General features: G+C 47.0%; 1 protein-coding gene across 1 annotated transcript in view; it reads left to right on the forward strand.

The window, feature by feature from the left end:
• DOCK11 (dedicator of cytokinesis 11) overlaps nucleotides 1–23,064 on the forward strand; it is an 87,691-nt gene that overhangs the window by 48,023 nt on the left and 16,604 nt on the right. The window contains exons 26-41 of the mRNA XM_067304412.1: nucleotides 1,710–1,779; nucleotides 1,862–1,987; nucleotides 2,550–2,621; nucleotides 3,023–3,169; nucleotides 3,600–3,683; nucleotides 4,177–4,288; nucleotides 7,960–8,138; nucleotides 10,142–10,258; nucleotides 10,972–11,047; nucleotides 11,359–11,462; nucleotides 13,567–13,678; nucleotides 13,822–13,888; nucleotides 14,424–14,471; nucleotides 14,996–15,138; nucleotides 15,828–15,943; nucleotides 17,899–18,036. Coding sequence (XP_067160513.1) covers nucleotides 1,710–1,779; nucleotides 1,862–1,987; nucleotides 2,550–2,621; nucleotides 3,023–3,169; nucleotides 3,600–3,683; nucleotides 4,177–4,288; nucleotides 7,960–8,138; nucleotides 10,142–10,258; nucleotides 10,972–11,047; nucleotides 11,359–11,462; nucleotides 13,567–13,678; nucleotides 13,822–13,888; nucleotides 14,424–14,471; nucleotides 14,996–15,138; nucleotides 15,828–15,943; nucleotides 17,899–18,036 — 1,711 coding nt within the window. The remainder of the gene's footprint in view (nucleotides 1–1,709; nucleotides 1,780–1,861; nucleotides 1,988–2,549; nucleotides 2,622–3,022; nucleotides 3,170–3,599; nucleotides 3,684–4,176; nucleotides 4,289–7,959; nucleotides 8,139–10,141; nucleotides 10,259–10,971; nucleotides 11,048–11,358; nucleotides 11,463–13,566; nucleotides 13,679–13,821; nucleotides 13,889–14,423; nucleotides 14,472–14,995; nucleotides 15,139–15,827; nucleotides 15,944–17,898; nucleotides 18,037–23,064) is intronic.

Below are 23,064 nucleotides of genomic sequence, written 5' to 3' on the forward strand. Positions count from 1 at the left end.
CGCGGGGGACTGCCGCTGCTAGATGTGCTGCTCACGCAGGGTCCAGAGGGAGCAAAAGGTACAAAAGCACCTTTCCTTCCTCGCTCTGGTCATGACACAAGTTAATCGATTGCTTAAAAACATCCAGGCTGATTCTTTCTTTGCAAAGTGGTGTAACGCAAAGGGGAATGCTGGAAGTTGCATGGAGACCTTAACGCTTGCTCCAGCTCCAGGAAGTGCCTTGCATCCTCGTGCTGAAAGCGTCTGGCTGCTCTGAAGCCAGAGGTCAGAGCCTGAACCCCGCTTCTCCAGGGATGCGGGACCTGTTGAGGTCGCAGTCCTAGCCCAGCTCGTTGCTGTGTGGTGCAGGTGGTGGGGACTCGTCCCGCTCAAAGCGCTGTGTAATCTCCCGCTGCTCAAATCGCCAGAGGGCAAGTACGGGGAAGCGGGTGACTCCAGCCACCTGCTGAATGACCACCTCCCAAGTTCAACCCCAGAGATTTTTCAAAGCTCTGCTTGTTCCTTTCCAGGTTTAGCTCCGTGTTTAATGACAACTGTCTCATCATCCAGGCTTTCAGAGTGGAATTTAAAATCCACCTTATCTGATAAATTGCTTGTAAAATCTTCTCTCTGTGGTTTGGCCTGTGGGGTCTGTGACAAAGTGCAGTAGTTTGTTGTTCCCTCTGACTGCGAGTGGAATGTAAATCCCTGATGTTGGCTAAGGAAACCAGGTGCTTGCTGCCTTCATAAACTCCCTGGAGTGCTTCCAGTGGGCTGGCATGTTCTCCACTGTCTGCATGTCCCCAGTGAGCTGCAAGACAACAGCCAGAAAATAATATAGTGCAAATAACAAGGGGCGAGGGAGGATACATATGACATAAATTCAGTAAAATTGAGCCTTCAGAATTAATCAGTTCAGGAGATTCAGGAAGGTGTCAGAGTATAACAATCATGGAGACTTTTTTTCCCCTTCTTGGCAGAGGTTTTGTGGGCTTTTTGTATTGATTTTATGGACTTTTTTTTTTATCATTACAGTTGTTAATTAGCATTCTCATTAGCATTACGAAAGGGCTTACAGTGAGTACAGGCTCAATATGTGATAAGCTGTATGGTGTGGAGGAATCTTTAGTGTGCTCCCCGCTTAGCAGGTCTACAGACACAGCCACTGTTGGGTGACACCAGCCAAAGAGAGCTAGGTACAGAGCAGACAAACTTAATATGTTTGTTTTAAATTTAGCTAACACTTAGCTAACACTTGAGTGTTGTTCAGTTGCCTAATGCTCACGAATGCTAATGAGTTGAAGTTGCTGCAGGCCTTTAATCCTGGCATGTGCTGAGGATAAAGGTGGTGTCCTGAGTAGAGGCACGCTCCACCTCACCACCTCCTCATGCAGGGAGGCTGGAGCATTTAATGCAGCTGGTCAAGGTGACACCTCATCCAGGACCAAAGCAGGGAAAAGGCTTTGGCAACCTCGGCTCTGAGTGCTCTGTTGAGCGGCTGTGCTATGGCAAGGGTGGTGCAGCCACAGGAGCTGTGTAGGGGAATAGGCGGCAGGTACTGATGGCTGGAGAAAATACCAGTCGTTGGCTGGAAAACTGGGCTCTTCGTAACCAGGCTGTGCCAGGAATGAGGCTTTCGGGGTTGAATAAGGCACAGGCAGCAGCTGTGCCTGCGAGCCGGAGGAGCTCGCCCTTGCTGCGTGCTGAACACAAACCACGTTTCTCCTCAGGGTTCTCCTGCACATCGTGTCCAAGTGCCATGAAGAAGGCCTGGACCACTACTTGCGCTCTTTCATAAAGGTCAGTCACAACACCATGCTGCTCTGTGAAGCTCCTCGCTGTAAGCAGGCACGCGGCTGACGCTGTTCCTCTTGCCTCTCAGTATGTCTTTCGAGCCGAGAAACCCAGTGCCACGCAGGCGAAGATGACCCACGAAATCCTGGTCCTTTCCATGGCCACCATCTTGAAGCAATCAGCAGATTTTCTAGCCATCAATAAGCTACTCAAGGTAAGTATTGGCAGTACTTGGCTACCAAAAGTATAAGGGAGGAAGAGAAGGGCTTGTGGTGTAAAGCCCAGCACCCCGCCTGTCCAAACCCACGGCAGGAGCAAAGCCTGCATGCAGGAGCCACGCTACCAGGGCAGCTCTTTGTATCCACGTCCTTGAGGTTCCCCCCTTCCAACAGAGAGGAATTCTTGCAGGGAGCCTGACTGTGCCAAGGCTCGTGGCAGGACATAGCAAAGAGGGGTTCATTTTGCCAATTTTATCTGTTTCCTTCAGGCCACCCCAAGACTGGTAAGATGTCTTCAAGTAGCAAAGACACCCACGCAACTGCAGCTGCACAAGCACAGCTTTGCCACTGCAGGGTTTTACCCCAGCATAGAGCAGAGCCCTGTCCTAATGCTCCAAATCCATTTGAAAAGGATTATTTGGGACAGGCAAGAAGTGAGGAGTTTAGTTTAAAAGGCTGTTTAAATTTGAACCCTCCTTCATACACTGCTTCTTCCCCACGTAGTCAAACACGTTCAGTCCCACTGAAAAGTATAATAGTATCCTTTGTTCATTCTAGTACTCGTGGTTTTTCTTTGAAGCACTGGCAAAGTCGATGGCAATGTACTTACTGGAAGAAAACAAAATTAAGGTAAAAATAAATTAGTTTGCTACATTACAAAGCCATCACAAACTAACTCTCCCTCAAAATTATTCTGAAAAATTATGTAATCCTCTTTCTTTATACAAACCCTGACAAGCTGAAAAGCTAGTCAGCTCTTTCCTTTTTTGCCTTTTATTTTTCCTTTTTCCTTTTTCCCTTTTCCCTTTTTTTTTTTCCTTTTTTCCCTGTCCTTCATAATTTAAAAGTTCTAAATCTCCTTGTGGCTCATGTTACCTCCTTTTCTGTTACTAGCTACTGGAGTTTCAGCCAGTGCTTTGTTTGTGCCAATATTTTGTTAGGAAATAACCTAAACAAATGCTAAAGGAAACTTATGCCTGGACTCAGTCCTGCTTGCAGCAGTGACTATATGACATGCTTTTTGGTTTCAGCTTCCCAGAGGCCAGCGGTTCCCTGACTCCTACCAGCATGCGCTGCATTCGTTGCTGCTTGCCATAATTCCTCATGTGACCATTCGCTATAATGAAATTCCCGAGGAGTCCAGGAATGTCAATTTTAGCTTGGCTAACTTCCTGAAGGTCAGCAATTTCTTTCCTTCTCCCAGGCTTTAAGGAAAAGGCAATTAGAAGTAAGCAACAAGCAAACAGATGTTTGTTCTCAGTCATCTCAGCAGTTTCCTCAGCGATGAAAACTCTGGGGGGTTTAACATTCTCAGGGACAGAAAGAAACAGTGACACCCCCCCATATGTTATCTGGGGGTTTTAGTCTTGCCTAGCAACTGTTCAAAACCTGAGATGAAATATATGTGCTCTCCTTTTAAATATTTCTGCTGTCCGCTAGAGACCTAAGTGAGGTCATCCAAGTAATTTCAGAGAAACGGTCAAGTAAATTTTGGGAAGTGAGCAGCAGCCTAGAGGATCAAATTTGACTGCTGGCAGGACAGTAGTACAGAGAAGATTTAAGATTATTGTTTTCTTTAATGATCACACATTGTTATGTTTTCTGCAGCGCTGTTTGACCTTTATGGACAGAGGATTTGTTTTTAACTTGATAAATGATTACATTTCTGGATTCAGCCCAAAAGACCCTAAGGTAAGCAGGGTATTTCTTGAAGGATGGTTTGCAGTTGTACATATCTACATCAGTCAAAGCTCTGTAAGGATTATTTTATACCACTCCTGGAGGCCCTTTAAACACAATTCCTGCAGAGTCTTCTGAGGCAGAGACCTCTTTGTCTGGGCCAAGAGCCTGTATGCATCTAAGCTTTAAAACAATGTAAAGAGTCAAAACAATTGAACTGAAGGAGGGATTGGTTAATAGTCTGGATGACAAAGGTAACAGATGCCTGAGAGAGAAAAGGAGGGAGTGTCTGGGCAGTAAAAGGCAGGAATTCCCTGTCTCAAGTGACAGTTGCATGCAGTGACACTTCGAAGGATTAGACAAAAATCTGCTGATTATTACTGAGATTTAGCAAGTACTATTTCAATTCTTTGCACAAGAAACACACTGAACTGGGAACAAATGAGTCAAACTGGAATCATATTTTGTGTTTGTCTGGGTTTTTTTGTTTTTTTTTTTTTCTCAGCTCCTGGTTGAATACAAGTTTGAATTCCTTCAAACCATTTGCAACCACGAGCACTACATTCCTCTGAACTTACCAATGACCTTTTCCAAACCCAAGCTGCAGCGAGTTCAAGGTATGTCCTTTCTCAAGAGACTGGCTAGAGAGCTATGATTTATTGGTCTTGATGGCCTTTGACCAGATGGAACTTGGATTAGTATCAAATAAATGTATGTCTTGGTTAGCTTGATTTACATTAGCCACAGGAAAAGATACTGTTCTGGCGCTCTAACATTATTGAGCTGCAGACTGGTCTGCAATCAGTCCTTTCAGTATTTCCTATCTTTAAGTTTGCATTGGATTAACGATATCCAAAAGAAATTGCCTCTCTTTCAGTAAATATAGTAAATAGTGCAAGTGTAATCCTTTGTTCCCACAACCGTCAGCATCCCCCAAGAAGCAAGGTGTCTCATTGATCAGGGCAGTAGCTGATGGAGATACAGGAGGACAGATTCAGTTCATTGCTCTGCTGTCAGCTCTCTCTGTGGCCACAAGAAGGTGATTTAGATTCCTTCTGCCTTCACTTTGAAACAAGAGTATAGCCACCTACTCTGTGTTTCAGCTTGTGCTCAAGCCTGGGCTGGAGGCAGCCAGTGGAGAGCTTGGGCCCATGCCAATCTTTAGTGCATACCAAGCATGTACATATGCCTGGCACCGCCGTGTATGCAGCCTTGTCTTGCAGTCGCACTGTGTTCCTTTTGGTCCTGCTGATGCTCACTGCAGGGCAGAGGGAGTTTGTAAGGAGCTGAGCTCAATGCCGTGCAACAGGACAGATGGCTGCGGCTGTGCTGCAGGTGACAGTATGGACGCACAGCTCCAAGCCCAGGAGCATGCCTGGCTGGCCTCCTAAGATTAGTGTAGATGTAGCCTCAGTCTCTCTGGCTCCTGATGCCTCATCTGTGCTAGATAAATACACTAAAGATTGCAAGGTGCTAGGTGCTCACAGCCTGGCCAAATACCAGAGATGGGAGTGAGTTTGGGGATCTTCCCATGTGAAAGCCTAGTGGATTTATTTTGATGGCGGCAATGGGATGCTCGGCTGAGCCTTAGGGTGAAGCCATATAAATCCCATAATGGTTCCCTTTACATCCAGGTGGCCGAAGCAGCAATAACTCACAATTTTTGTTTGTTTTGGTATGCTCTCTGAGCTTTCTGGGCCAGCTGCTAATCTGTTACACTCACATCAGTTTGGCTACTTGTCTGGCATAGCTTAACAAAGTGCACTGCTAGAAATGGCTAAGAAAGGGACAAAACATCGCACAACCCCAGTGCCTCTCCTTTGCTTATTGGCAGCATGATAACATACGAACGCTTTTTCTTGGTTAGCATTCAGCTCTGCATTTGCAATGGTTAAGCTGAAAAGCTATTAGAGCAGCTCATCTTTTCTCCTCTGTTTTACTATGACTAGGACTTGCCAGGTGAGGTTTTATTTTTAAAATGTGTGTTTTAAAATAATGGTAACAATTGCCATTCAAACACATCTGACAGCAGAGTAGCCTACCTTCATTCAGCAGAAGTCCCTTTGGGTGGTGCTTGTGCTCTGCCTGCCATGGTAGAGACAGGTAATGAGGCATCTCTATTGCAAACTCGGCTGTTTTTATGAACAGGCTTGGGATTGCAGGGGACAGGGACCCCAGAGACCTGGAGGTACCATGTGCACATCACCAAGGAGATGGGATGCCTCACCTCCTTATCAGCTTACTTGAACAAAGAGATGGGATGTGCCCACTGATCCTCTCTAGTATTCTGTTATTGAGAAAAGAAGGAATAGCCTCCAGGGCTTCTGCAGCAGAAGTTGGTGTAGACAGGCAAGCACGGCAGAGCACATCCTTGTGACCACATCCTGTTGAGTTTCAGAGGAATCTTGGAGCAGTTTCTCTGAAACGTCTCCACTAACAGGAGGCTGCCTGCTGGTCCGCATCCCTGCTGCCTTGCCTGGGGGACATGCGGGTTTCATCAGCCAGAGCAAACCCTGCAGCCTGTCCTCAGAATCAGCAGCACGGAATTGTTTTTGCAATCTTGTGTTGACAAAAAACCCAAGAGATTGATAAAAGTTGGAGGTTAAGCAATAACCCTACAAATAGTGTTAAAACATGAAGTGCTGTCCCATTTTCCAAGGTCTAGAGCATTACTTTTTCTTGTTCCTTTTTGCTGTCTTTTTATTTGTCCCTTTTCTTTTTACGCATAAATTAGATATTTTTTTCATTTGCTGCGGAATGGTTTGCTTCAGTAGGTAGGTCCAACCGAAATCACTGAGTCCTCTAATGTCAAATTAAATATGCAGCCACCAATCAACTAGCTTGCATCCAGTTAATGAAATAACCACGGTGTGTGACACTTAGGCATTTGCTAACATGACTAACAGTGAAAACTAGATAATGCTCCAGATTGCTTTCTCTTTCCTCTGAATCAGACTTTCACAAACCAGTAAATGCTACTTATGAATCAATCAACTTAAAAATATCTTTTGTGACAATGGGGCAGAACTGCTGGAACCCTTTGGCTGGGATTTTCAAAGCTCTGTGTGTGCACTATGCCTCACCACAGAGGAACTTTCACACCTGTGGGGTTTTCAAGAAACCATCCAAGCTGAGCACACAGCATTTGTTCCCTTTGGGGAAAGACCGCACAGCTTTGGGGTTATCCCTCTGGGAGGCTTACTGCCGTAGCGCAACAGTCGAACTCTGCCCATCGGAACTGTGATTAGGCACATGGGCTGCCCAAAAGAGATAACGGTGTCAAGGCGAGGTCATTCCTAGCAGCCTGAGCGCACACGCAGCCTGGGCTGCAATCTGTCTCTGTAGCTTCTCTGCTACCTTATGCAGGCGAGTTAGTGACAGTGACGCCTTACCCGTACCGCAGCCACTGCTCTGGTCACGGTGTGGATATTGCCTGCATCTACTGGAGGCACAGAGAACAAGTTAAGCTAACTAAGTGGTTAGATGGTGGGCTGCCTTTCTTCTCTAAGCCAGTGCAGCTTGTTACATCTGCTTGTGGAGAGCTAAAAAATCTCTGTGTGTGGCAAGCAGCTCCTGGCATCCTGCCCTGGCTCCCTGGCTCCTCACAGGGTGTTTGGAAAGCCCGGCTGTATAAACCATTGGAGGATACAGTAGCGGTCATTTGGCACCATGTCCTTGTTTGCATCCCTCAGGCTTTTCAGCAGCAGCAGTATTTGCCTTTGTTCTTCTCTCTGACCCCGGCTAAAAGGGACGCCCATCCCCTGAGGATGCAGAACAAATTGCAGAGATGGCATGCTAGGGCTAGATGACCATGACAAATGCACCCTCTCCACTGCCCATTACCCCTGCAGAGGTCAGCACCTCTGTCGCCTCAGTAGTTTGGGGATTCGTGAGATCACCCCCCTGTCAGGAGCAAAGCTGTCACCAGGCAATAAGAAGCGCTGTCCTTCCCTGTCTCATCCATCTCTGGCTTTACAATTAGTCTTTGGAGCACCAAGGTCTGAAAATTATCACACCATAGAGATCCTTCATTTAGCTGCTGCTGAAACAGTGAGGGCCAAAATTAATGATTAGCCTGAACTGGAAGATGGCAAGTTCTTTGACATGACTTAATCTACTGGGAGGAATGGCTGTAGTCAGTTCAGCCTTACTAGAAGATTCCTGCACGGTAGGAGAGCGAGTGATAAACTGTCCTTATGAACTGTTTTGGCTTACATGACCATTCTGCCCTGCTCCGAATAGGTTCTAGGAACAGTTCCCTTAACCATTGTCTTGCTGTTTCTTTCAGATGTGAATCTTGAATACAGTTTAACTGATGAATATTGCAGGCACCATTTCCTGGTGGGGATGCTTCTCAGAGAAGCCTCTGTTGCCTTGCAGGACAACTATGATATCAGATATACGGCCATCGCAGTCTTAAAAAATCTCTTGATAAAGCATGCCTTCGACAACAGATACCAGCACAAGGTCAGGCATGTTCTGTTGGTTTTTAAACATAATGTTCTTAATTTCCTGCAAAGGCACACGTCAGAGTTTTAGATTTTGCATGGCGCATTTTAGGGTATTCTAATTACTTTTTAGAGAACTGTTCTAAGTCACTGATGGTTACGGCATTACAGTAACACTTCTAGGAATGATCTAGGAATGCAGATAATGCAGTCTGCTAATTGCAGCACTCTTATCCGTGCTGAGTATTTAGGTAATAAAACCCTGAGCCAGTAAGGAACTTGAGAGTGCCATTAGCCAGGAGGCTGTTCAAAATTAAGCAACATCAGTGTTCTTCTGGACTTGGAGTTAAATTAATATCCTGCATTAATATACTCTAATTAGGAAACAGGACTGATCTCTGTTACAAGTTAACTGTATGTTTTACTAATTAGTGAATCAGAGCATTCTCACGGGATGCTGGGTTTCCGCTGGGTAGCTCTTCAGCTTTTCTCCGGCAGAGGATTAGCATGTAGTATCACTGCAAGACCTCAGAGATGGGCTTGTTTCCTTTCTTGATGCTAATCCCTGTTGACCCACCTATCCTTGAAAGCATTGAGCTACCTGTGCAGATACTGGCTGTCCTTGCTCTAGGCTGAAAGCCGGTCTCTGTTTAAAGGTTAGCTCCTCAAATTGCTCCTAATCCGCTGCATTCCTGGGTTTGACCTGGGAACATGGATTGCCTCCTGGGCACGAAGGCCCATGCGCCAGGGACTCCTGCCCTTTTGCGTGGACTGGAACCAGCTCCCCTCCTCAGCATCTTGGGCAGCGTAGCTGCGAGGGCTGAGCGCGAGGTGGGCTTGCTTTTCTCTGCAGTGAGATCCCTGGCAATTGCACTGCCTGGAAACAACCTCGGCGCGTGCTGGGTGGCCAGACACAGTATAGCAGGAGCGACTTGCCAGCTCTCTGCTGAGGCCAGGTCAGAGGTGGCCTGCTCCTCTGGGTGTCTGAAATCCCTTACGTTAATTCAGGATCTGTTTGCCTCATGCGTCTTAAAATTGGTCCCGCTGGATTTTTGTGCATGCGTTGTGCTCAGAGCTGCGTGGCTGGGAGTCTGGCTGGCGCTGGGGCAGGATGCTCAGCTGCCTGCCTGGAGCCAGGAGTGAGACATCACCTCTCTGGCAGGACGGTCTGGATGTGCCCAAGGCTGCTGGCGCAGGCTCCCGTCGGCCACAGAAACCCTGTGTTCGTTGCCGTAGAACGGCTCAGAGACGGTTTTTTCAATCCATGGATGTTTTCAAGATTTCTTCTATTTTTGTTATCCTGAATCAGAAGAAAAAGTTAAATTCTTGTGTCAGTCCAAATATGCTATTCAATTTGCAAGCCTTACATATTTTTTTAACTTTTCTGTCAAGTCCAGAGTAATCAATTTTTAATAAAAAAGAGTTTGGGGTGTGCAAGCCTTGCATTTAGAAAAGGTCAGGCGGACCATTTTTGATCATTTCAAAACTTGAAAAACAAATCTGTATCAGTCAATCCAAGTTTACCCATTCCTACAAACTGTTTCATCCAGAAGCATTTCCTATGGAGAATTCCTGACTGGAAGCAATAGTTATCACGAGGCGAGAAACAACTATTTTTGTTTCATTGCTCGCGGGTGTTGCACTTGAAAATCAACCTGTGCAAGTGAAGTGCCAGTTAAAGAGTCAGGAAATCCGGGATTTAGTTTGTCACGCTTCCTGTATGACTGGGAAGGTCACTCAGCCTCCAAAATCCCTGTCTGCCTGAAGCTGACTGCTGGAAGGGTAACACCTAACTGCAGCTCTGCAGGTGGAAATGAGAAGCCCAATGAGTCCATGTCCTCACAGACATCATATGCAGCATGCGTTAAAAAATATATATATATATATATATGTATATGTATATATATATATATTTATTTATATATAAAAATAAAATATAAGCTCAAGAGTTTTCCTTTTTTACCCGCAGCCTGTTGAAAGCCTGGGCTCTTACCTACGTTTTCCTCCCTGACTGTGTTTCAGAACCAGCAGGCAAAGATCGCTCAGCTCTACCTGCCGCTCTTCGGGCTGCTCCTGGAGAACATCCAGCGCGTGGCTGGCCGCGACACGCTCTGCCCCGGCGCGGCTGCCGCCAGCCCGGTGAGCAAAGCCTGGTGACCGCTCTTCCCTCCCCCTCGGACCTGCTCGCCCTGTGCCCCTGCACCGTGCAGCTTTAACTGTCCGCAGCTGGGCTTAGCTTTAGAAACAACTATTCTTTTTTCCCTGCAGCCCAGTAATGTGCTTGTTTGTTTTAATCTCGCTTTTCCTGTGAGGTTGTTCTGGTTGCAGCGCCGGGTACAATAGCAAGCCTTTTGCTTGCTGCTGTTTTAATGTATCCCTGTGCTATGTGTCCAATACTGTGAGGTGAGATGAGGTGAGGTAAGTCCCTCTGTGTGCAATGAGTTATGACAGGACTTGGCCTTAGGCTCGGGCAACTTGCCTTGGGAGTTGCCTGTCTGCCTGAGGGCAGTGTGTGGTTCCAAGCCTTGCAGACTAGACCTTCCTCCTTGTTCAGAGCAAAATTAAAAAAAAAAAAAAAAAAAAAGACATTCAAATGAAACAAATAATTTCAGATCAAATGATGAGAAACGGAAAGAAAAATTTACTATAACTTAATTCAGTATGTTTTGCCATTCTTTGTACAGCTCCCCAAGTCATTTGTCTCCTTGTTATGGAAGTAAGAAAATAGATTTTTTTTTTATATGTATTTTACAAGGCTGCTCTAATTTGCCCTTTTATTTCATTATTCTCTTCGATACTTTGAAGAGGTGTTATCTTCCACTGGTGAAAAAAAGCCTCTTATTGCTTTGCAGGCATCCAGAGATGAATTCATGTGCAGTTTTGCATCCCCCTCAAACAGATCCAGTCTGATTGCAGACAAAGATACAGGTAAATTAATTTTTCTAAACTTTAACTTTCTCATTACTTTAAATTAAACTATTACTAGTGCTCATTACTTCACAGCTGGTGAAAAGCCCTCACCCAAGACCTCCTCTCAGAGGACAAATGTCCTCTCAGAGCTCATATTCTTTTCCCTTAACGTTGTGTGACCCTAGCTGCTCTTTCCAGATTAATCACCAAATCCCAGTTTATTCTGTCCAAGTCACCTGCTCCATGCAATGTTGTTGAAGGGCCAGCACCCTGCGGAGTGCAGGTGCAAACGGTATCATTGTGGGGTTTGTTATTTGTTTTTTTTACAGCCTGTGGAGCAGCACTTCCGAATGGGCACGGGATAAAGAGAGAGGACTCGAAAGGATCCCTGAACTCCGAGGGGGCAACGGGTTCCCCGGATCAGTGCGAAAATGTAATGTATCTGGGGTTAGAAGGAGCGGTGCTCGCTGCACAGATCCGTGGCCCACGCCCAGGCTGTGCCAGAAGAGAAGGGGCGAGGGAGAAGGAGTTCCCTGTGATCCTGTTCTCAAGAGCCAGCTTAAAAATTTCTCTGTTTGGAAGCAAACTGATTCATGTTTGATAGAGGAGGTCAGACTCACTGATCTGGTATGCTTTCCTCCTTTAATAAGTCTCTCAGTCAAAAATACAAACTGTTGAAAAATGACTTATTAAACATGAAAGACAAAAATCCGCAGGGAAAACCGCTGCTCCTGTGGTACACTTATCCACACGCAGACGCGTTTTCTGTGCTTGGATGGGTTTGAGCCTGACTGAGCAGTGCCTCGTGTGGCGCTGGGAACTGGTGTCCGTACACAGCTGGGAGGTAAAGCACCATGACATGACACTTCCCGTGACCATTGACTTAAGAGAAGATGAGGCACTTGTAGGAAAACCGGTGCAAATTAACAACCATAATCCCAGATTTGCAGTAAGTGACTGTGGTCAAACTGCAAAGAGGTCTGGCCGCAAGTATTCGGAGAGCGTGCACTCTCCTTGTTGCCAGATTACACCTACGGAAATCAGGTATTTGTGCAACCCAGCCCTGATTTTTTCCTCAAGGCACTTTGCAGATGTCTTGGGTTGGCATGCATCATTTCTGCGCCTTTAACAGCTTTGGCCTTTATGACAAGTAAGGCAAAGATTATCTGGGCTGCCACCAGCTGTGTCCTGACAGGCTCAGGAGAGGTGGAGCATTCCCAGCTCCCCTGCATGAATCACAAAAATACAAGACCAAGTTTAGCCAAATGCTTGAATATCAAAATGTTCATATGCAGCAAAGCTTTAAGGATATACTTCAGCTCTGCTGGCAGCAACACCTGACTGGGTTTGCAGGAAGCATTATTGTTTTCAGCTCAGTTCTCCTCACCCTCTTCTATGTCCTAGAAGGTACATTTGTCAGAGTAGCCAAAAACTGCTTCCGTGTTAATAAATGTCGTCTCCACAAAGCCATTTAAAAGCAGTGCTGTGACCAGTTCTCTAGTGTGGAGGTGCACAGCTTTAACACTGCTGAACAGAGGCAAGACACATTGCTTATTGCCTGTTCTCTTTGGGTGAGTTGTGGGCTGACTTGATAGTTTGGCATGGGTCAGCAGTAAAGTTCTGGCTGTAGCGCTGTATCTCCAGTTCTAAAGTGAATGTTTAATTCTGTTTTCTTATGACTCACATCCATAGCTTGTTCCAGAATAAACAACAAATAAGACCTCTGGGTTGCTCTCCAAACATGTGAGGCACAGCTTAAAAAGAAGCATCCTGCTTAGAGCTTAATTGTATCTGTCAGAGGATATGCTTAGGGCTTACAGAGAGAATGCAAAGAAATTTGGTGAAACTTTAAGTCTGGTCTTTCCCATCACAGAATAATCAGCCTTTCCCATGCAGATTGACTCACCGGAACTATTTCAGTTATCTTTGTCTAAGTCATCAAATGGGGAGGGGAGGAGGGGAAAGCACTTCTAAAAATCAAAAAAAACAAAAAACAAAACTTTTTTTAAGCTGAAAGTTCCTATTTTTCTACTCACTGTGGCATTTTGTTTTGAAATGTATCTATTTAAACAGAAAGTTAGAATCTTGCTTTGTACCTCGAAAGCTAATGAACTATTTCGTTTGACAAGAACTGACTCCAAAAATGTCATGGAGCTTAAAAGCTCTGGAAAACTTTAGAAAGCAGGGGAAGTGAAAGCAGAGTTGCCGTGTGTTTAGCTGGATATGTCATCCTTCTCCACACAGAAATTTTTTCTGGGCAGAAAAGAGTTTGGCCATTTATCCAGGATTTCCAGACAAGTGCCTGCTGGATGAACAGCAGCCCTGATGGATGAGATGTCTCCAAAGCATGTCACATGCAGTGCTGTTGGGCTGTGCAGGCAGCAGGGAGAGCAGGAACGCCAGCGTGTCCAGCAAGTGCACGATTTGCTGTGCCCACATTGTCCCACATAGCATCTGGCCCCACGCTCCCCTCTGGCACAGCCTGAGCCACCTCGGCCACGGCTGCTGGCCTCTGCATCACATCCGTGTCTTGTTAGATCCGCAGAAGTTCCACGAGGAGCAGCGTGTCGCACTGCAGCCGCCTGGACCAGTTTGAGATCCGGACGCTCCTGATGTGCTACCTCTACATTGTGAAGATGATCTCTGAAGGTTGGTGACTCTCGCGCGCTGGGGGCATGCGCCGGGGTGGGCAGCCAGAAAGGCAAGAGACTGTCACCTGCTGTTTTGGTTTGGAAGATACGTGTGTTTGTTTGTTTGTTTTTTAATCTCATTGGATTTTTCTTTTCTTTCAGATACTCTTCTAGCCTACTGGAACAAATTTTCCCCCCAAGAGCTGATAAACGTCCTTGCGCTTCTGGAGTGAGTATCAGGCGGCTCAAACACTGCACCTTTGTGCTGTTAAACCCTCGCGCTATGCAGCATTGGCAAAGAAGAAATGACTGCCCTGTGCCTCTCAGGATGCGCACATTCCTCTGCAGTACTAGAGGTGTCTGGCCAGGATATAATGAAATAGTTTTCCCCCCTCTGGGTGATTTCTGTTGCCGAAGCAAGGCAGAGTGGCTGCTGTCCTGCACGCAGCAGCCCAGGCCGTGGAGATGGTGCCCAGCTGCCCACGGGAGAGCAGGGCCCACGGCGCCGGCACCCACAGCAACTGGCGCCGCCTCCGCTTTGCAGCGGGCTTGGTGGAAGAGATGGGTGGGGAGGTAGGGGTGCGCCATACAGTTCGGGGACCATGCACACGAGGTCAAGGAAAGCATAAATATAGGCCCCTCATGCGCAGAGGAGTGTGTCCACAGGCAAGGATGGGGTCAATTTGAAATGTTTTGGGCCATTTCTAATCTGCAGGATCTGTAACAGGTTTTTTTTCTTTCTTTCTTTCTTTCTTTCTTTCTAGAGTGTGTTTGTTTCACTTCAGATACGTGGGGAAGAGAAATATTGCCAGGTATCGTACTCTTCCTCCGGGGCGCCGCGGGGCCCCTCCCTGCGCTCCCGGCTGCGGCAGGAAGGGAGCTCGCGCGCCCGTGCCGGGCCAACGCGGGCGCGCAGGAAGCCTGCGGGGCTGGGGGGGACGGGATGCTGCTCACTGCCTTGAAGCCAGGGCAGCATCCCGTCATCTTAGCGCTCTGCCACTTCCCTCCAGCGCCAGCGTGAGACCGAGGTGCTCCCAGCTGCCTGCACGTGTTTGCAATGGCCCCTGCAGTCAATGCAGGTGAAACACGAGTCGCGGGCTCCGTCTCGGTGGCCCTGAGCAGCAGCCCTGCTGCTTCATTAGCCATAGGGCCATCTGGTGCAGGCAAGACCAGCTCTGCTGAGACCAGGGTAGCCTGCTCAGCCCTGCTGGGAATGTCCAGCATGAGGTTAGCACATCGGAGGGAGGCCAGGACTCCAGCCCGGGGCCTCGTGTAACCTGTAGTGGTGCGGCTGCTATTGCTCATCCAAATCCTCAGTCTTAGCTTGCCCTTGTAGGGTGCACGATGCCTGGTTATCCAAGCATGTGGGAGCTGATAGGAAATCTCAGACGATGCCAGCACTCCGCAGCAGGCCTGGAGGGATGCAGGTGCGACTTCAGCATCTGGGCAGCTTGGAGACCTCCTTCACTCTCAATCACAGTATGTACAGAGGAGTGAAGTGGGACTGTGGAGTTCTAGCCTCTTAAAAACTGCACGTAGCCTTTTTCCACTTGCTCCTTGTTGCTTTAGGGTGTTTAAGCCCTGGAGAAGTACCGTGATCACTGGTCTCTCTGCAATATTCCGAAATTTGGGGGAGTGGGGGTGGTGAAATTTCAGACAGTGCCTTAACAATCAGCCCTGGGACTTAGTACTTGCATAACTTTTTCCTCTCACCAGTCTTGACTCAGCCCCCTTGCTGACAGTGGATGCAGGAGACCCCCTGGTTTGGGCAGAGAGCAGGGCAGGTGGGAGAGCTGCCCTGGGGGAGAAGTTTGGCCCTATGCAGAGACATGAACCAGGACATGCTCTAAGTCTCTCCCCCTGGCTGTTTCACCCCCCTGAAGCACACTGCAGCTTCCCCTCCATGGATGCCACTTGGGCACCTCATTCTCTGTCTGGTTTTGAAGACAGATTAAGTGAAGATACTGACATTTGTTTCCTTGGGTGGCATCTGGCTGAGACAGCTTCTCTAAATGGAGCTGGTAAATTCAGGATCTTGCTTTTTTTACCTCATCTTCCAGCATCCAGAGAAGCATAAGGGGGGAACCTTATATATGTATCAGCTTTTAGGTCTTGTGGGAGCTGTAGTGTTGAACACCATTTGCACCTGATTTGCTTTCTGTCCCCAGATGCAGGCACATCAGAAGCTGATATTGTGCACCAGGCGTTACTGGAGGGCAATATTGCCACCGAAGTGTGCCTGACTGTCCTGGACACCATCTCTTTTTTCACTCAGAGTTTCAAGGTCAGCACTGAAGTCAGGAATACTGTAGAGAAGTGTGCTCTATTTCTGTCTGTTTGTTCATTTTGGTGATTTATTCTCCTAGAGAGGCAGATAATGGAAGGCAAATGATTAGCAGTTGTTTATTTTCCAAAATGCTGAGTGTTTCACAGGATCTCAGAGTAATTACGCACTTATGCAATCTTACAATTTGTTCTAAACTGCAAGGCCAGAGAAAATTATGTGGGCATTATACCATGAGTGTAAGCATTACAAAAATAGAATAAGAGGAAATGTGCATCATAGAGAAAGGAGGGACCAGAGGAGAGGGAAATAGAGGTCTAGCATTCTTAGAACAGTCTATTTTCTACCAGAAATTGCCTGGAAGCGAGGTCCAGATTTCTTTGAATTGCTACACACGGATGTCTCTGGGCAAAGGCATACCAGCTGCCATTACCAGTTCAGACAGGACCAGCACCACCGGTATAAGTCTTCTGCATTTTGTGAATCACACTTTTTTGGCAGTCATTGACATCCGCAAGAATCAAACCTCTGTGATGGAGAGAGCCCCAGGTTGGCAGCAAAATGTTGAAATATTGCTTCCTCAGAATGAGATTAGAGGAATCCTGCTCATAGCAGTGTCTTGCATAATGTCACAAGGACAAGGATTTCAGAGTAAGCACAGTGAAGATCTCCTTTTTAGATATATTGAACAACACAATGAGAAAGGTCTTATCCTCTGCTCCTGTTACAGAGCAAAAAAAACAACCTTGGTGCATACATTAAATTACCACGTAATAGCTTGGTAACAGCAGAAGGTTTTAGAAGCAAGAGTTAAAACTTGCTTGACATTCACGGTTGCCTCTTTTTGAATATAGCTGAACCACAAAACAATGTGATTTTCAAACCGCAGGATAGACTGGATTCCCTTCCGCTTTAATGGGCTTCTGCTTTGCTTTTATGGTCATACAGTGTTACCACACAGAAGTGTGCTCTATACTGCAGTAAAAGTGCTGATGCTTTTCTTACCAATAGAGTACGTGGGGCTCAGTTAAAGAGTATGGACTGCAAACTTACCCAACTCCCCAAGATGTGTGTAGGATGTCAAAGACAAATCAGAGCCCAGGCAGCCCTGGGGCTGGCAACCAAATAGAGATGATTGATCTCCTGCGAGTATAGGGCTTCCGCGTTCCTGCCAGATGGCTGCGAAGTGCCAGGCCTCCTGCGCAGGGGCTCCAAGGATTGCCGCGGGCAGGGGACAGCCCCGAGGGCTCGAATGTGCCACAGTCATTGGGTGTGCACGATAGAGCTTGTAGGTACACAACAGTGGTTGTTTGTCTGGGACTTCCCAGTAATAAAAACTTTCAGAGATTCTGGAAAGAGTCCAAATTCTTCTTTTCTGGCCTGGAATAAAGGTCTTTAGGTAGAAAAAGTAGACATAGGCAAAATAACTCTGACACCAAGTTATCTGAATCCTCTCTAGGTAACTCTGTTTCCCCATCTTTGTGTAGGGGAAGAGGGAGATGGGTTCCCAGAAGGTGCAAACTGCCAAAATTTTGCAAAGGCAAGGGAACTATACTGATTTACTACAGCTAAGAATCTTTCCAGTGAAAAGATGTGTTAATGTCATTCTCTCTCGTGTGCGTGCTCTCTCTCTCTCTCTTTTTGGGCTGCAAATAAAATGCTTGTTGAGACTCATAAAAACAAATAGGAAAAACAGAATAAGAACTATGCTGATAATCTGTTTTATTTAAAATGACTCTGGGAACTGGTGAAAATTTGTGCAGATAATTGAGTTAGGTTTTGGCATTAACGATGCAAAAGTGGTTAAATATTTTTGTTTTATTTTCTGCTATAAAAATGTCCCTGTTCCTTCTCTGGCTTAAGAATTGATGTGATTAATTATGTAAAATTATCTCCGTCATTTCCAGCTTCAGGCACAACGTTTCTGCGAAATTAATTCTCTCCTTGCTTTCTAGACCCAGCTCTTAAACAACGATGGCCATAATCCACTCATGAAGAAGGTTTTTGATATTCATCTTGCTTTTCTCAAAAATGGGCAATCAGAAGCAGCTCTTAAGCATGTGTTCGCCTCTCTAAGAGCTTTCATTAGCAAGGTATGTAATACATAACTCCAAAGGCTCAGTAGAATTTACATATGCATCAGAGAAGAGACCATTATGCTTAAGCTATTAAATTGCTATTTGTGCTGTTTGAAGATGAGTTTTAGAAAACAAATTCTTAACCGATTTACAAATGAGCCCAAGTTAAACTCTCTATTTCAACAGTTATTATTACTTGTACACCATGAAACAAATAGAGAAATCTCCAGTAATTCCTTCATTTTCCTTGATCGTAAAGCTGCTATTAAAGACTATCATCAGTTCCACCAAAAGCTGGTGCTTCTTGAATTTTTTCCCCAGAGGCAACATTGCTAACAAAGCTATTGCTAGAATAGTACTTGCACGCTGGACCTGCTAATCTGCTAGCTTCAGGCTGCGTTTGAGAGAGGGTAGTAGCAGCTGGACCTCTTCCTACAGCCTTCTGACTTCCCAAGCCCTGGAACACAGTGAGGTTGCTTAATCCCCGAGCTCAAATAGAGTCAAAGCAGTAGCTAACCACCTAAGAACTGTGACTGATGCTATTGCTAACATTTACCTTCTTGATTGTCAAAACCTGCTGCTTCTCATAAATACGTTCTTTTAGACCAGATGTGCATGCAACCTCCATTGCCTCCAGCTGCACAGTTATGATAAATTCAAAAGGAATTAAAAGCTACCAAATCGCTTGAAGGCAACACTTAACTGACTAAGTTCACTTACTGAACTAAATTCATGTGGTTTAAGATTGCAGCCAGGTAGCACGGTATGTAATTGAAATGTATCTAAGAAGTATTGCTGGCAAAGGTGTCTTGTACTATTCACTGAACCAAATTTGATGCTAAAGAGACCCCTACAAAGGTGGAAAAAGTCTGTGCTGTGAACATTTTACTATAACCACACAGTAAAGCTAAGAGCTAGTGTGAATATGCCTAGGGCTGATTTTTGGCTTGTCCTAAGCAGACACAAAAGAAGCAAGAAAATACAGGAGTCCTGCTAGCTATCTACCTGGCTCCAGACAGAATGGTTTCCTGCAGGATGTTTTTCAATGGGACTTCTTAAAGCTTGCCAAATTGGGAACAGGCACTGGCAGGAATCACTCAGTTCTCCTACAAGGTTTAATACTCTACCTTTTATTTGCCTGTTTATTGTTCTGCCTTTACCAGTGTCTTTTAAGTTCTCTGCTTGACTCTGATCTGCTTAGCCTTGAAATATGTCCTGCTGCAGTTCTGCACACGCCCACGCAGTCCCTTTCTCCATCTCTCTTTCCATTATTAGATGAAAGTATGTTTAGCCCAAAATATTTGTTTCTTGCCTATAGCAAATAAGAGACTTTCTTTGCCTCCCTGGCCAATTTTCTGCGGCTGTTTAATTGTGAAGCCAAGCCTGCACACCTGCTCAATCTGGTCTCACCATCAGCTTTCAAAACCTGGAGCCCTTCAGGGGTTACATGCTTGCTTTGCAAAGCGATGTTTACAGTAATGCTGGCTGCCTTCTTTGCCGCTGCAAGGATGGGCAGTTGGGTAGTTTTCTTGGATTTATGCCAGCCTGAATCCACATTGGCATCATGGGTCTTCAGAGATTTGAAAATTTGATTTCAGTTAGTTTTTCACATTTCCCCTAAGACAGGACACAGTGTTACTTCTGTAAAAGCAAGATATGAGCTCAGCAGATGGTATCTATAAGGAAGTATTTTCTTTGCCAACTCTGTAACCACATGGGCTCCAAACTTCCTTTTAAGTCCTCTAAAGTGCTTTTCTAAGTCCAAAAGTGACAATAAAATAGCCAGCGTCACTGTGTTTCATGACAAGTGCAAGGATGGCATGTTTTTCTGCAAGTTTGTTTTGATATATGAAGAGTGCACTGTTGTGTGTTAAGTTTCATGTTGCTGTTAGCTGGTTAGTTAGTGTATCAGTGTTAACTTCAAGTAAAACAAAAGTGAACTATGCCTTTGAGACAGTTAAAAAGGACAAAGTTGTCATTCTTATGGCCTTCTGTAGCTAATAATAAGAATGGAAAAAATCCCCCTTTTATCTGGTGTCACATAGTGTGTCACATAGTCCAGTGTCCATCGCTAGTGGATATTGGAGGAGAAAAGCTTCCTGGTTTCACAGTTATTCTGCATCCCAAAATCTGTCCTTAAAATAATTTTCCTTCTGCATTAAACTTGATTATTTGATAGGCAAGAGACTTAAAAAAAAAAAAAAACTCGAGAAAGTGCAGAGCAACCAAGGTCTGCAATTGTTTGCATGTTTGGTTTTGGTTTTAAAATGAATGCTTCTTGCATGCACGCGTGCCAGGAATTTGGGAAGGAAGCTGTCTTCGTTTTACCAGCTGGGAAGAATCAATAAAAGCTAGATTGCTTTTGTTTTTTACCCTAGTTTTTCTTAAAATCCAATTCCTTCTTTTCAGAGTGTCAGTTACAGATAAATACATTTATACATGCTTGGGAATGGTCACTAAATTAAGAGTTATGAAGGAAAATGTGCACAGGGTAGCGGCTCAGATAATTTGCTCTGCAGCAGACTGTGTTTAAGAGTAGCTCAGACGTGTGGATCTAAGAGCGACGAGAAGCTCCGTGGTGTCCCTCGGTGCGGTGAGGCTAGGGGAGAGCGTGAGAGGCGTCGCACCCCAGGCCGTGAAGGAGCAGGACAGCAGAGCCTTGCTGTGCCAGTCCTCTTTCCTTTTCCGGAGACAGCTGGCTTGGGGAGCGTTTCCCCGGCCTGTTAGCAATTCCCCCTGGCGACATCCAGAGATGCTTTTCCTCCCTAGCGGTGCCATCCGACGGTAGCAGGCTGGAAGCCTTTGGCCAGCCTGCTGCCCGCAGGTGAGCTTTGCAAGGGGCTGGGGAGCGCAAAGCTGTCTGCTGAACTCGACCGCGGCTCATAAGCAGCATCCTGGCAGCTGTAACTCAGTCTGCTCCCTGGGATGGTGGTTACAGCCTCCTGTGGGGTTGCAAAGAGGACTTGGCATGTCCTGCTGCCTGCTCTGGCTGCCCTGCCCTGGTGCCCTTTTTGTGCCGGTCTGGGATCCACTTGCTGCATTGACTGCTGCTGTGACTGTCCATATTAGGGCTGGATCAGAGCTGTGCTCCTTCAGAGCACGCAGAGTCATCCCCTCCCGTGTACTTTCCCAGCACTTTCCAGCTCACGTTCTCCTGCCAGCTGGAGAGCTGCAGGCAGCACCTGGCCAGATCCCCAGCGGGTGTAAACCCTTTGGTCACTGCTCTCGCCCCGGCGCCAAGAGGGTTTTGCATCTGCTCAAGGTCACTCCCCCAGAAGGGAGTTGCCCTGGCGTACAGGTTCCCCATGAACAGATTTTCCCCCAGAGCTGGTGCGGGGTGGAGGGGAGGGCACAGGGGAGGGATCTTGGGCTTGTTCTGCAGCAGATTCCCAGGCAAAGTTGTTCTCACTAGCACGGGTTTGGAAATGTCTGGAAAAACCTCTTCTCTCCAGGCAAAGTAATGATGCATATTGAAAACGAGCACCGGCTACTTCTCTTTGGTTGCCCATGTGCTGCCCACACTTGCCCAATCCCACATCGCTGCGGCCCACTCTGGGCTAACCCCAATTCTGAGCGTGACTCTGTCTTGCCATGGGAGAAGGATTGCATTACAACAGGCAGCAATTACACAACAGCCCCTTTCCTGAGTGCACACGTGGCACGCTTGACCCTGTGTTGCCATGATGGTTATTTGCTTCTTTTCTTTTCCCATATTTTTGTCCTGCAAATATTTTTGGCCAGAAGCGGTGAACGCCAAATATTTGGACAGTGTGCTCTGACTGCCTTGTTACCCATGCGGCTCAGTGTAATTCCGATGGCGCAGTTTGGCCGGCCACAGCTGCTACATTGCTGTTTTGAAACCCTTTTCACCAGCACAGCTGCAGCAGCGCCTAGGAGCTTTTCTGAATCATAATTAACGCAAGGAGTAGAGAGATGAGGTAACGACTCCAGGCTCGGACTTGGAGGATGTGACTGAATACCCTGGCAGTATTCGCTATCGTGTCCCCCAGACAGACGAACGTGGCTCATGGACCATGCCCCATGAGGACTGCTGTGTCTTCAATGAGCTGAGCACGTTTCTCTGCTGAACGAACAAAAACGTGCAGTTCCCTCTCTTGCCTTTCTGCCTTCAGGAAATTCCATGACGTATTTTTGCTCATTAACGCTGCTGGCATTTAGCTTCATAAAATATCAAAATAAACGAGAAGGAGAAGAAGATGCTTTATAAACAAAGCAGATTAGCACTAGGAGTCACGTGGAGGGAGTTACTGCGTTTGTTTACTTTACGTTTCTAATTTCTGATTGATATTTGGGCTCCCGTGTGCATTCAGCAAACCATGCCAGGCTCCCAGTGCTGCGGGAGCCGGTCCCCGAGGCGCTGCTGCCTGGAGCCCGCGTCGCCCTGGCTCCCTGCGGGAAAGCGGGGGGGAAGATCGTTGAGGCAGTGACGCTTCCCTGTGCAGGAGCAGGCGTTGGGATCTCTGGGCTCTGCCGAAATGACTGCGGAGGGGATCAGGCACTGAAAACGGAGTGTTTTCACGGAGGGAGCACCCACGTGCGATGCCCAAACAGCCTCCGTTCCCCCCTGGGAAGCGTCAGTGCCACCCGCCGCAGCTGCAGAGGCGGCTGTGTGCCATTGCTAAGCCCTTCCTTGTTCCGCTTCCCCATGCCCACCCCACTGCGGCCGGTGCCGGGGGGAAGTCGTGTGCCGTACCAGCACCCCATCGGCCCCCCGCTCTCCGGCAAACCCGGCGCGAAGGCTGGCCGTCCCGCCGGGGCAGAGCGCCGCTGCGGCTGTCTGCTCTTCAGGCCTGGCTGAGCTCGCCCCCGCAGACCTGCTCTGAAATAGGAGTTTGCTGAGGTGACAGATGTGCGGCATGAATGCTCGGTGCCCGGCTTCCCCTTCTGCTTTCTTTGCCCTGCCCTAAATCTCCGAGCCCCTTTCGTAGCCCGGTAGCTCATGCTTCGGGTTTGGGTTCACCCTGCTGCTGCCTGCGGCCAGCCCTGCCCGTGGGAAGGCAGGACAGCCGTGGTGCGTGCGTT

Source organism: Apteryx mantelli, chromosome 13 (assembly GCF_036417845.1).
Source record: "Apteryx mantelli isolate bAptMan1 chromosome 13, bAptMan1.hap1, whole genome shotgun sequence".
Lineage (NCBI taxonomy): Eukaryota > Metazoa > Chordata > Aves > Apterygiformes > Apterygidae > Apteryx > Apteryx mantelli.